Raw genomic sequence first — 12,249 nt, forward strand, 5'->3', positions numbered from 1 at the left:
CACGTGCAATCACACGCATGCCTGCACACGCATGCACACACACACACACACACACACACACACACACACACACCCACGATGATGCTGATGCTCCACTGCCATCCAGCACCCTGCCCAGCCCCTATCCAGTATGGGGTGCTGTGCCCCGTGCCCACAGTGGCACACACTGCAGGGTGGCACGGGGCAATGGCGTGCTGAGCAGGCTGGGGTCACTGCCTCGGGCTCCCCTGTGCTCCCCAGCTGCACCTACAGGCCAACACCCACCCGGGAGCCAGGAGGGTGCTGGGAGGCCCAGGCTCCCACTCAGCATCACTTCCTACTTTCACTTTGGTGTCGAGCAAGGCCTGGCCGAGGGGACACGGGTGCCCCCGAAGACATCCAGGTGACACAGGTAGGGGCAGCGTGCTCTACAAGGAGGGGCATGGCAGAGGATAGGACACGAGCATCGCTGTGGCCATCCACCAAGATGGTGGTGGGGAGCTGGATGGCAGTGGGTCCCCCTGCCTGGACTGGTGGAATGGGCTGGCATCACCTTTGACATTCCCCCCACAGGGGTTTTTCACCCCCAGTCGAGAAGGAGCCCACAGGACAGGGCTGACACAGTACAGGGGTCCAGGCACAGTGAATGAGGTGCACTGCTGGGTTGGGGGCTCCCTAACAAGAGGGAGCCTTGTCCAGAATGCTCTGGAAAGAGCTTACACACTGGCTCTGGGTATAGCCCCCATGTGGAGGCCAGATGGTTGGGGAGGGTTGAGGTCCTTGCTGGGGGGGCTGCAGCTCCTGCAGGGGCCTCTGTGCCCAAGGGCTGTTGTGCATGGGGGTGGCCTCTGTGCCAGGGTCTGCTGCTGGCTGCTTCTAGCAGAGGATGGGCCCTGGATCCCCTCCACAAAAAACTGCGGCAGGTTCTTCAGAACATTCTGAATTTCCATTCTCATTGGAGACAATCAGGGTCCCCCATGTCTGACACTGTCCTTCCTCTGCACCCCCAAAAGCTGCACAGGGGGACCAGCCTTGCTGACCCTTTCCCCAGAACTGGCAACCCCCAAAACAGGGAGCTGGGTGCTGGGGGCTAAGCTGCAGTGCCTGATGTGATGTGGGCCGGGCAGGCTGTGGCTTCTGCAGCCCCACCGACCTCCCACACTTCCTCCTGCCCAAGGTACAAAAGGAGAAGCAGGCAGGCACAGCGTGGGCACAGGGACATGCCAGAGCACCCGCAGCACTCAGCAACAGCCTTGGGGCAGCCCACAGCTCCTGGACACAGGTAAGGGGCTTCTCTTCCCAGGGCAAACTGAGGTACAGGTAGGGTGGGCAGATGCAAAGATAGCTCATCCGGGGTCTCTCAAGAGCACTGGAATGGGAGTGCAGGCAGCCTGAGTCCTGTGTCCTGTCCCTCACTGTGCCATGGTAGAGGGCACAGGGCACTCGCACGTTTGGGCACACCGGTGCCCCCGCTGCTGTGAGTGCACGTGCACCCTGCTGGGACACCCCCCCACCCCCAACACACGTGTGCTGCCCCACACCAGCCAGATTCCAGCCACAGTGACAAGTCACAGACCTGCCACTTCCACGGGCTATTTCCCTCACCCTGTCCCCAAGCTGCCACCCACCCCAAAATCACTCCGCTGCACTGTGCCCTGTGGCCCCCCACCTCATGGCCACAGCTCACCCAAACCTCATGCCAGCCGTGCAGGCAACATGCTGTGCCAGAGGGCTCTGCCTAGGGAGCTGAGCTTAGGGGGCTGCATATCCAGGGTGCTGTGCCCCCTTGCTCAGCTACCCAGAAGCCCCCACATTGGTCATGATGTGAGTGAGGGAAGCGAGAGCAGAAGCAAAAGCAGCACTTCCCCTGCGCCAAACCCACATCCTGAATCCTGGCGAACAGGGACAGGGATAAGGACAGAGACACAATAGGGATGTGGTGGGCTCAGCCCCAGGAACTCCCCAAAGAATGGGAGCAGAGGCTGAGGACATACAGGGGCAGGGCACGTGGACAACTAAGAGGGTGCAGGATGGGACACCTTTGTCCACCTCAGCTGTTCTGGCCTATGCAGTGGGGGAACATGGGCAGGGTAAGGGGTGCCTGAACCTTCCCTCTCCCACCTTGACAGCAGGCAGCTCTGGAGTAGAGCAGGGGGGGCAGACAATCTCTCTGGCACAGAGAGTTTGGGGGTGCCGGGGGAGTGCCAGCCTAGAACCTCTCATCACTGGCCCTGCCTCTGCAGATCCCTGTGAACAGCCATGGCAGGGGAAGGGGAGCTCAACCGTGTCATCAAGGACCTGCAGAGTAAGTGTGCCAACCAGTCCCCTGCCAGCATGCTCCCTGCATGGCACACCTCACCCTGGCCATGCCAGATCCCTTCTTTCATCCAAGTCATGGGCAGTGGGCTGTGTCACTGCCAGGATGCTCCAGAGAATCTCTGCGAACCCTGCCACTACTGCCAGCTCCCCTCCTCACTGCCAGCCCCTGGGAATCGGCAGTGCCAGGAGGTGGCTGTGCTCCTTGCTCCCCCTGCTCCTCTCCTTCATCCCAAGTTCCTCTTTGTCTTTGAAGAAAAGGAGGCTCGGTGGGGGATCTTATCACTCTGTACAACTATGTGAAATGAGGTTGTAGCCAGGAAGGAGTCCATCTCTTCTCCCCAGTTACAAGGGTTAGAACAAGAGGAAATGGCCTCAAGTTGTTCCAGGAGAGGTTTAGACTGGATATTAGGAAAAATATCTTCATGGAAATGTTTATCAAGCATTGGAACAGTCTACCCAGGGAAGTAGTAGAGTCACTACCCATGGAGGTATTTAAAAGACGCGTGGATGTGGAATTTGACTACATGGTTTAATGGTGGATTTGGAAGTGTTGGGTTAATGACTGAGCTTGATCTTGGGGGTCTTTTCCAACTTAGATTCTATTATTTCATCCACCATGAGAAATCCCCGAGGCCAGCTGTTGTGAGGCAGTTGAGGGAAGAGGGGTAGGATGGGAGAGGGTGCCATGCCAGCCCAGCCCTGCCATCCACAGAGACCGTGGCCGAGCTGAAATGCAGCTACCAGGAGCAGAACCTGCCGGTGACAGACGGGAGCCGGGAGCTGCACAGCCTCTGTGCCCAGCTAGAGTTCCTCCTCCAGGTACTGCTGCTGCTCCAGCTCTGCTGCTCCCTGCCTCATTTCCCCTTAGGCACAGCTGAGAGCAGAAGGGACCATGTGTTAACTATTCAGGGGCTGGAATAACCCCACCCAGCATTGTCTGGCCCTGGGTATCCCCCCCCGCCACCTGGAACAGGTTCTCCCTAGTCCACATGTGTAATTACATGTGCTGCAAAAAGAAACTGAGGTATGAAGCCAGTGAAGAGAGGGACACCTGGACCAACACTGCTGGGGGAGCTAGCTGGATTCCAGCCCCAGAGGGGACAGGCTGGGGGGAAGAGGGGATGCTCCCAAAAAAGAAAGTCCAAGCTTGTACCTCTGCCAGTTTGACCTCAAGGAGAAGAGGAGCTTCTTTGGGCAGCGCAAGGACTATTGGGACTTCTTGTGCCAGGGCCTAGCACGGTGCCGGCAGGAGCATGAAGGCATTCACTTCGTCACCTCCCTGGACAAGGTGGGCATGGGCTGGTGGGATACCCAGGGACTTGTGCACACACACGGGCTTTTGCTTGCTTGTGGGTGCACATGCACCTCTGCACAGGCACACACTCACCTGGGCACCAAGCATTCACCCACTGGTGCTATAAAGAGTTTTGTCCCCTCTGGGATCCCCGCTGCACCCCAAGCCTAGCCCTGGGGACCCTCTTTCCCTGCATGGGCTGGGAGGGAGGTGTGTGGAGGGGCAGACTGGAGTGGCAGGGATTGATAGCCCTCTCCCCTGCAGCTGAAGACCCCTGTGGGAAGGGGCCGAGCCTTTCTGCGGTACTGCCTGGTGCACCGGCAGCTGGCAGAGTCCCTGCAGCTCTGCCTCCTCGACCCTGAGAGCCTCTGGTGAGAGCAGGGGCACAGTGGTGGGATGCTCGTGGTGGTGGGGGACATGGCCAGGGTGGGCAGTGCCCTGCAGCACCCAGTCAGCAGAGGTGCTGCAGGCATGTGTACCTGTCCAGGGCATAGAGGGATGCATGAGCTTGTTTTGTGGTTGCAGCGAGTGGTACTACGCCCGTAGCCCCTTCCTGAGCCCCAAACGGCGAGCAGAGATCCTGGGCAGCCTCTATGAGCTGGACTGTGTCACCTTCCACCTGGCTCTGTACAGGAGTGACCTGGACACCGCCTGGCCCATGTTCTCTGAGTGAGCTTGGGGACACTGGGGCCACCAGGGGCATTGGCAGCACTGGGGATGTCAAGGGCATCAGAGGCACCTGGGGCTTAGCATTGCAGAGAAGCATGTGTGCATTGCCCCACTGCCCTAGACCCCACACAGCACTCCAAATGTGCCAGCTCTCCACCTGTGACTCCAGGAGGGCACAGTCACTGGCACCAGCACACAAACCATGCCTATAATCATGCCACATGCATGTGTACACACACACACAAAGAGCCATCCGCTGCCAGGTGTATCCCTGCTGCAACACCATGACACTGTGACATCTGACACACAGGGACACACGTATGTTCTTGCACACCCTTGCCCCGGGCACACTTGTGGGAGGCATCATGGATGCAGCTGTTCCAGCACACTCACACCTGTTCTGCTGCCCACACGCTCGTGTGCACAGACTGGCACAAGCGTACATGCTTGGGTCAATGGGTGCCACATGTTCTGTGGGTGCTCAGGCTGGCGGCACTGACATCGCTGATCCCCTGCCCTGCTGCCCCAAAAATTCCTAAAGGCTGCTGTGCCCAGCCAGCCTAAATGGAGGGTGGTGATGCCCTCTTCACCTTGGGGGTGACCTAGTAGTCCTGAGCCCTGTGTCCCCTCTAGGCCACTGGTACGGCCCAGCCCGGTGATCAGGAGCAGCCCAGCAAGGACAGCCCTGCAGACAGACGGGATCGGCCCTGTGGCACATGGATGGCCCAGTGGCACTGGCCATCCCACTGTGGCACTCCATGGGGCACCAGCCCATCCCTGCTCACCCACTTTGGCTGCCCTGCAGGCAGGGAGTGTGGAAATGGAAGATATAGAGGAAGATATAGAGGATGGGGAGGTGAAGAAGGGCATGGAAGAGGAGGCTGAAGAGGAAGTGGAGAAGGATGACAGTAAGGATACAAAGGAGGTGAAGGTGGAGCATGTGAAGGTGGAGGATGTGGAAGTGGACATAGAGGAAGATTTGGAAGAGAAGCATGAAGAGTTGGAGGAGGATGAGAAGGAGGTAAAGGATGTGGATGTAGAGGAACTGAAGGATGCACATGGCACTGGCAAAGCAGCCCAGCCTGATGGTGCTGGAGAGCCTGGCATGTCCCCACTGTCCACCGGCACAAGGTGCATGCTGGGGTCCCTGTCGCTGGTGCCCAGGCAGCCGGCTGGGACAGAGGAATCCCTGCAGGCACTGGTGTCCCAGCTGAGGGCCGAGCTGGCTCAGCGCGAGGCGGCGGCACAGGCGCTGGCGGCGGGGCTGGCGCGGGCGGAGCTGCGGCACCGGCGGCAGGAGGAGGGCAGTGCCCGGCGGGCCCAGCTGTGGGCACGGGAGGCGGAGGCACTGCGGGAAACCAACACCTTCCTGCAGCGGGCACTGCGGGCAGCGGTGGCGGCGGGGGACCCTGGGGCGCTGGCACGGGCACAGGAGGAGGCACGGGGCTGGCAAGAAGTGGCAGAGGAGCGGGGTACCCAGCTGGCCAGGGCGCGGGCAGAGGCGGCGGCGCTGACCTCGTGCCTGCAGGAATGCCAGGAAGTGCTGGTGGCGGCAGGACGGACGGACATGGTGAAGGATGCTGGTAGCTCAAATGAGGTGGCCGCCGTGGAGGAGGTGCTGCGGCAGGCACTGGAGCTCGCCCGTGGTCCCCAGGAGCCCCCAGGAGCCCCCCAGGCAGAAGGGGAGCCCAGCACGGTCACCAGCATGGCCATGGTATGGGCAAGTCCAATGGGATCCCGCAGTGGGGTGGGGGTTTGGGTCCAGGATTGAGCCCCCACTCTCCCCCAGCTCTTGGCCAACCTGGCTGCCACAGCACAGGAGGAGACCTGGCAGAGCCGGCAGCAGCTCCAGGCCCAGCAACAGGAGATGGCACGGCTGCAGGAGGAGCTCAGCAGGTTGGGCAGGGACCCCTACTTCCACCACCCATCACCCCGGAGTGGGACCTCCTATCTCCACCTTCCACATCGTTGCCCCTGGGGCCCCCAACGGTGTCCTGCTTGGACACAGCCGAACAGCAGCTGGGGATTGGCAGAGGGAGGGAGGGAGGGAAGGATTTGAGGGGGGAGGACTGGAGGGAGGGGTCAATTTGGGACTGATAGGTGGGTGGAAGGGTAGGTGGGCAGAGAGCTGGAGTGGTTTGGCGTTAGTAGATAGAGGGAGGGAAGGAGGGATCAATTTAGGATGAATGGATAGAGATGGGACGGTGGATGGAGAGACACAGGGATGAGAATTTGGGGTGAGTAGATGGGTGGGTGGGCACAACGCCAGGGGTATGGATGTGGAGAAGAATGGATGAACAGTGGCAAAACAGATGGGTGTCAGATGGCAAAGTGGCTGTGAGGATGGGGAGAGAGCTTGAGGATGGATGGGCAACAGCAAAGGGAGGGAGGGAGGAACCAGCGGCGGGAGGTTCACCCGCATGCATGGAGGGATGGAGACACGGCCAGCTGAGAGACAGGGGGACCGTGTCGCCACTGCCCCGCGGCAGGGCCCGGCAGGATGGCGAGCGCTGGGCATCGGCGCTGCAGCGGGCGCAGCGGGAAGCGCTGGAGCGGGAGGCCACGCGCGGCGCCGAGCAGGCACGGCAGCAGGAGCTCATCCGCGACATGAAGGAGCGGCTGCTGGAGCTGCTGCGGTGAGAGCCGCGGCGTCTCCACGCGAGGGCAAGGGGACCCAAACCCCTTTGCCCAGAGGAGGGCACCAGAGCCCAGGCAAAGCCAGTGCTGACCTCTCCCCTCCCGCAGGGAGAAGGATGCCCTGTGGCAGAAGACGGAGGGCATTGACACCCCGATGCCCAGTCCGGTGCCCCGCGACCCAGGGCTGTGTGCCCGCTGCCACAAGGATTTCCGCCTCCTCTCCCGGCGGTACAACTGCAGGTGGGCTGTGCGGGGAACGGCGGCTGGCACTGGCACAGGGCAGGGACGGCTCAGCTCTCACCTCCTGCTCTCTCAGCAGGCTGTGCCAGGGCAAGGTGTGCCACACGTGCTCCGTGGATATGGGCAAGCACGGCCGCTGCTGCCTGATTTGCTACCAGCAAAGGCACCCGCAGGCCACATGAGTGGGGACAGCAGCCCTGCCACCATGTCTGGGACACCTCCTGCCCTGGCTGCCTCCTCTTGGACTTACTGGGTACCTAGGTGTCCAGGGCCTGCATGCAAGTCCTGCTGCCCAGCATTTTGGGTTTGACATGTGTCTTTCTTGCGGCTGGTCCACAAAGAGAAAAACTACTAATTTCTGCTCCCCTGTGTCTTCTGTGTCGTCCATCAGTCACTGCCAGATTGACACTGAGGTTGGGTGCAGGGTGGGGAATGCTGGTGTGGGGTTGTTCAAGTTCTTCTGGGGGAAACCATCCCCAAAAAGGGTGTCCTAGCTGCAGCCAGGGTGAGCCACTGCCTGCACCACCCCACAGTGGGAAGAGTAGACAGCTCTTGGCCAACAGCTCTGGCTTCCTACCACGCTGCAAGGAACCACTTGGGCAAGAGGTTTCTCAGATGCAAAGGTGATGGGCTCTCCTCGCTCAGCAGCCCCACTGACTGTGCTCTACCCCAAGTCCTCAGGGTTCCCACCTGGGTGCTGGGGACACCCATACCCACCTATGAGCCAGCGCATGGGTGACACCTGCTGATGTCCCCATGGTTTTGGACCCCTAAGAACTTGAATCAAGGTCAATGGAGGAGCAGTATGGGACTCCAGCAGAGAGATGTATAGGTGTGCTGAGGCAGGCGTCCTGAGGCTGGCACACAGGGTGGCAGGAGAGTCCCCAGCATGGTCACAGTCCCTTCTTCAGCGCCTCAACCCCAGTCAAGTGTCAGCCCCAGTTGCCCAAGCCGTGGCGGAAACATCCTGGTTGTGTAAGGGACAGGTTCCCAGCCCTTTGCACAACAATCTCCTGACACCATGGCTGGGGGGGAGTGGGGGTGCCTGGGGTGCTGGCACCCTTCAGGCAGGGGTCACAGGGCTGGCTCAGTGTGAGGGGCTGCTCAGAGATCTTTCAGTGATTTGCTCTGCTGGGGTTGAGATTGGGGTTGGGAAGGGAATGACTTTGTCTCCAGGTGGGATAGACTTCACACAGAGACCATCGAAGTGCCAGGACCTGTCTGGGGAGCTGTAGGAAGCAAAACCTGGGCTTGGGTCCTCTGTGGGGATGCATAGGATGCCAAACCCTGTCCTGGAAGAATGGTTACCCACACTCTGACAGGCTCAGCAGGCACCACTGTTTTGGCACTGTCCCCAGAGATGTGCCCTGGCCCTGTCCTGCCATGTCCCTTCCCGTGGCAAAGAGGAGCCAGACATGGGTGACCAACCCATCAACTCCTTTATTGCTGGATGGTCATCAGGTAAATACACCATCCCCACAGCAGGCTCACAGAATCCACAAGGTCACAGGCTTTGTCCCAGAGAGAGGGCAGGGTGGACACTTGACATCACTCCCCTGGCAATGAGCTCCTACAACCTTGCACCCAAGCCCCCTTCCAGTTGGGGTCCAGCCTCCAGTGGTGGCCCTGCCCATCCCCATGGCATCACCACCCACATTCCAGGGGGCTGGATGAGGATGCTGAAGTGTGTGGGGTGCTGGGACCTGCTGGTGCCCACAAGGGCTGGGTCCCAGAAGAGCTCAGAGGGTGGTGGATGTATTGCCAGAGGTGGAGGCATAGGAGGCACGGCCGTAGCGGGCAACAGCATCCTTGCTGATCAGCCCACGCTGCGCCAGGATCTTGAGGAAGCTGTTGCGAAACTTTTGACCGATGAAGGCGTAGATGATAGGGTTGATGCAGCTGTGGGCAAAGCCCAGGACCTGCGTGACAGAGAGGGCTGTGTCGATGCGGTTCCTCCTCTCACAGGTCTCGGCAATGGCCCGCGTCCTCATGAGGGTGTCGCTCACCAGTGTGATGTTGTAGGGCAGCCAGCAGATGAGGAACACCAGCACCACAGCGAAGATGACCTTCATGGCCCGCTGCTTCTGAGCGTTCTTGGTCTGCAGGAGGGTGTGGATGGTGACGCCATAGCAGAAGAGCATCACCAGGAGGGGCAAGACAAAGCCGAATGTCTGCGGCAGGATCCGCAGCACTACCCGCCACTTGGCCGTCTCCTCGCCACTGATGCGCTCGTAGCACACGGTGCCATTGTTGGGTGAGTGGAAAGCCTCGCGGAAGAGCAGCACGGGCAGGGACAGCAGCGTGGAGAAGACCCAGATGCCCAAGCAGACAAACTTCACCCAGTGCCTCTTCTCAGTGGCAGCCCGTGTGGCATAGACAATGGCCAGGTAGCGGTCCACGCTGATGCAGGCCAGCAGAAGGATGCCGCTGTAGAAGTTGGCTTCCTGCAGCACGGAGATGGCTTTGCACATCACAGTGCCAAAGACCCACTCGTGGGCTCGGTAGGCTGCCCAAAGCGGCAGGGTCAAAGCGAAGAGCAGGTCTGCCACGGCCAGGTTGAGCAGGTAGACATCGGTGACGGAGCGGCTGGTGTGGATGGAGGTCACCACCAGCACCACCAGCCCGTTCCCCACCACACTGAGGATGAAGACGAGGCAGTAGATCACCACCACCAGGTACTTGTTGAGGACAGAGCTTTCAGGCCGGCACGGAGAAGATGAGATAGCAGTGTCAGGCATGGCTGTGCTGTAGTCATAGGTGTAGTTGTAAAGGTAGAAGATGTTGGACAAATCTCCACTGTAGGACAAGGACTCCATTTTGCCTGTGGAGCACAAAATGGCATGAGCGTGGGGTGGCAATACTGTGGACCAGGGGTGACAGTATCTTTGGGTCCTCTGGCTTTTCCATTGTCCCCCAGGTCCCCTCCCAGCCAGTGGGCAGCTGTCCTTCATCACTGCACTGAGATGGAGGACCCAGCATCCACACTGTGCCAGGTAATGGTCAGTACTGCAGGTAGACACTGTTCCTCATACACCCCCTCGTAAAACATCCCCTGCATGCCTCAGTCTCCTGCATTTCACCCCAATCCTGTCCCTTTCCTGACTCCTGTGGAAGAAGAGGTTCCCCCATAGAATGATCATCTCTTCTCAGTTTGGGGGGCGTCCCCATCAATGTAGCATCACATTCCTCCAGGAGACATCTGGCTCCTCCAGAAACCCTGGGCTACCCTGCTTACTGTGGGTCCTTCAGAAGCCTCTCAGCTCTTTGGGCATCTTAGAGCCCCTCAGGCACCTCCAAAGTTCTTCAAGTACCCCTGTATCCCTCCAGCCTCTCCACCCCCTCAAGCATTGCTGCTGTGGTGCCTGGAACGGAGCTGCCCCTCCTGCCACCTCAGCCAGCAGCAAGGCTGTGGTCATGGTGCCTGGGACAGGCAGCACTCAGCAAGGTCTGAGGGTGTTTTTGTGCCCTTCTTCCCCCTCCTGGTCTTGCTCCTGCTGGAGTGGTTTCAAGCCCCAGGCAGAAAGACGCATCGCACTTTGCAGGCAGCTTTGGAAATATTACATCTCTGGTTTTCCTGTTGCTTAGCTGGGCACTGCCATGTCCCCCCATGCCTGGCCTCAATGGGGAAATCACAGGTGGCAGTCGCTTTTCCTGTCTTCTCACACATAGGAGACAGTGAGCTGGCTCTGTTCCTGCCTCCCCAAAGACCACTGGCTTTCAGGCTTCTCCCAGAATGGATCTGGACTCTTGTTTCACTCTGGTTTCACGCATCTGTCCCATTTCTGAGCCCCCAACCCCTCCAGGGCTTGGAGATGCCAGGACTGCTTGGGGTGCTGAGTCCCCCCAGTGCTGGGGGTCCCCAGCTCTGAGCTGGCCCTGTTTGAACCCAAACCATCCCTGGAACCAACCTTCCCCTCTTGCCTGATGTGAATTCCCTGCTGCAGCTGGGCTGGTGCTGCTGCCCAGAAAAATCTCTCCCTGGCTCTGCTGTATCCTCTCTTGCAGTGAGTGATCCAGGGGTGGAAATCCTGGGATGGTGACCCCAGGGTGGTGATGCTGGGATGCTGAGGCATCAGCATCCCGGAGGACCGCAACCAGTGATGCTGCCAGTGCTGATGGGGGAATGTCCTCCCAAGTGGGGCTCCCACAGGCACGGGGCAGAGCCTGATACCAGTGCTTCCCCTCCATCTATTTCTGGCTGCTGCTTTCTGCCTCCCCACTCCAAAATTCTGATGGTTCCTCTGGAAACGGGTATTCCCCCGGTATAGCACACACAGACACCCCACAGCTGGCCCAGATGAGGGGAACAAGCAGCACTCCATTTCCCCTCCTGACCCTGGCAGGGCTGGGGGACAATGGGGTGGTCCTGGGGCTCCCAGTGGGGAGGAAAGAGGGACATGCCATGGGGAAGGCTCCTCCTAGCTCATCGCTGTGCAAGGAAATGGGAGCAGGTTTTTTCCCCATGGCACCCAAGGCTGATGTCCCTGGGGACTGTGGAGGGTTTGCACGCCAGATGAGCCCTCAGCACAGCCTTGGTTGCTCTCACCCACCACCTCCCTCTACCAAGCAACCCACCCCAGTCCCCAGGCTGCTCCACATGTGAAGGGGCTCAGATGGGAGCTGTCAAAGCCCAAGGAAAGCCACAATCTGCAGAGGTGCACCCCATGGACTCACTGGTTGCTGCTGTCGCTGTCCCCTTAAGTGTGGAGTCTTCTCCTGATCCCAAGTTTTTTCTCACTGGGAAGCACACAAGTGCGGGTTTAAATCCAGATGTCACCCCCAAAGGGCTCCGGTGCAAAGTGTGCTGGGATGAGGGGCAGCACCAGACCCAGGGGTCTCGCCAGCCGGAGGCTCCCTCACCTGCGCCCGCTGCCGTGCCACCTCCCAGTGCCCCTTTCCTCCGCCGCCCACTTTATACTGCCCGGGGAGGAAATGTTGCAAAACCTTCTCCCAGAATGAAGCGGAAGTGGCAGCCCAAGGGACCCTTCCATGGTCACCCCAGATGCCTTTCCCAGTCCGAGGGGAGCCCTCTGTCACCCTCCTGTCCCAGGATGTCTGAGGCCACGCTGCACTGGGGGTGCACCCAGGGGTTCATTGTCATCCCTGCGATG

At 59.8% G+C, this 12,249-nt stretch overlaps 2 protein-coding genes across 2 annotated transcripts; one reads left to right on the top strand and one right to left on the bottom strand.

Annotated features, from left to right (window-relative positions):
• The first annotated feature begins 1,206 nt into the window (after positions 1-1,206).
• Positions 1,207-7,544, top strand: RUFY4 (RUN and FYVE domain containing 4). The gene is made up of 12 exons (XM_041473361.1): positions 1,207-1,261; positions 2,223-2,284; positions 3,011-3,117; positions 3,461-3,586; positions 3,857-3,963; positions 4,118-4,261; positions 4,895-4,901; positions 5,067-5,975; positions 6,051-6,157; positions 6,721-6,897; positions 7,007-7,391; positions 7,530-7,544. Exons 2-12 carry the CDS (start codon positions 2,239-2,241, stop codon positions 7,542-7,544), a joined length of 2,130 nt encoding a protein of 709 aa, XP_041329295.1. The 5' UTR covers positions 1,207-1,261; positions 2,223-2,238.
• A 1,014-nt stretch (positions 7,545-8,558) lies between these two features.
• LOC121356547 (C-X-C chemokine receptor type 2-like) lies at positions 8,559-12,009 on the bottom strand. Its single transcript, XM_041473141.1, has 2 exons — positions 11,813-12,009; positions 8,559-9,959 (listed from the first exon to the last, which is right to left on the bottom strand). Exon 2 carries the CDS (start codon positions 9,952-9,954, stop codon positions 8,878-8,880), a length of 1,077 nt encoding a protein of 358 aa, XP_041329075.1. The 5' UTR covers positions 9,955-9,959; positions 11,813-12,009; the 3' UTR covers positions 8,559-8,877.
• Positions 12,010-12,249: the final 240 nt, after the last annotated feature.

The sequence above is a fragment of the Pyrgilauda ruficollis genome, unplaced genomic scaffold (genome assembly GCF_017590135.1).
Source record: "Pyrgilauda ruficollis isolate IOZ18807 unplaced genomic scaffold, ASM1759013v1 scaffold3, whole genome shotgun sequence".
In the NCBI taxonomy this organism is placed as follows: domain Eukaryota; kingdom Metazoa; phylum Chordata; class Aves; order Passeriformes; family Passeridae; genus Pyrgilauda; species Pyrgilauda ruficollis.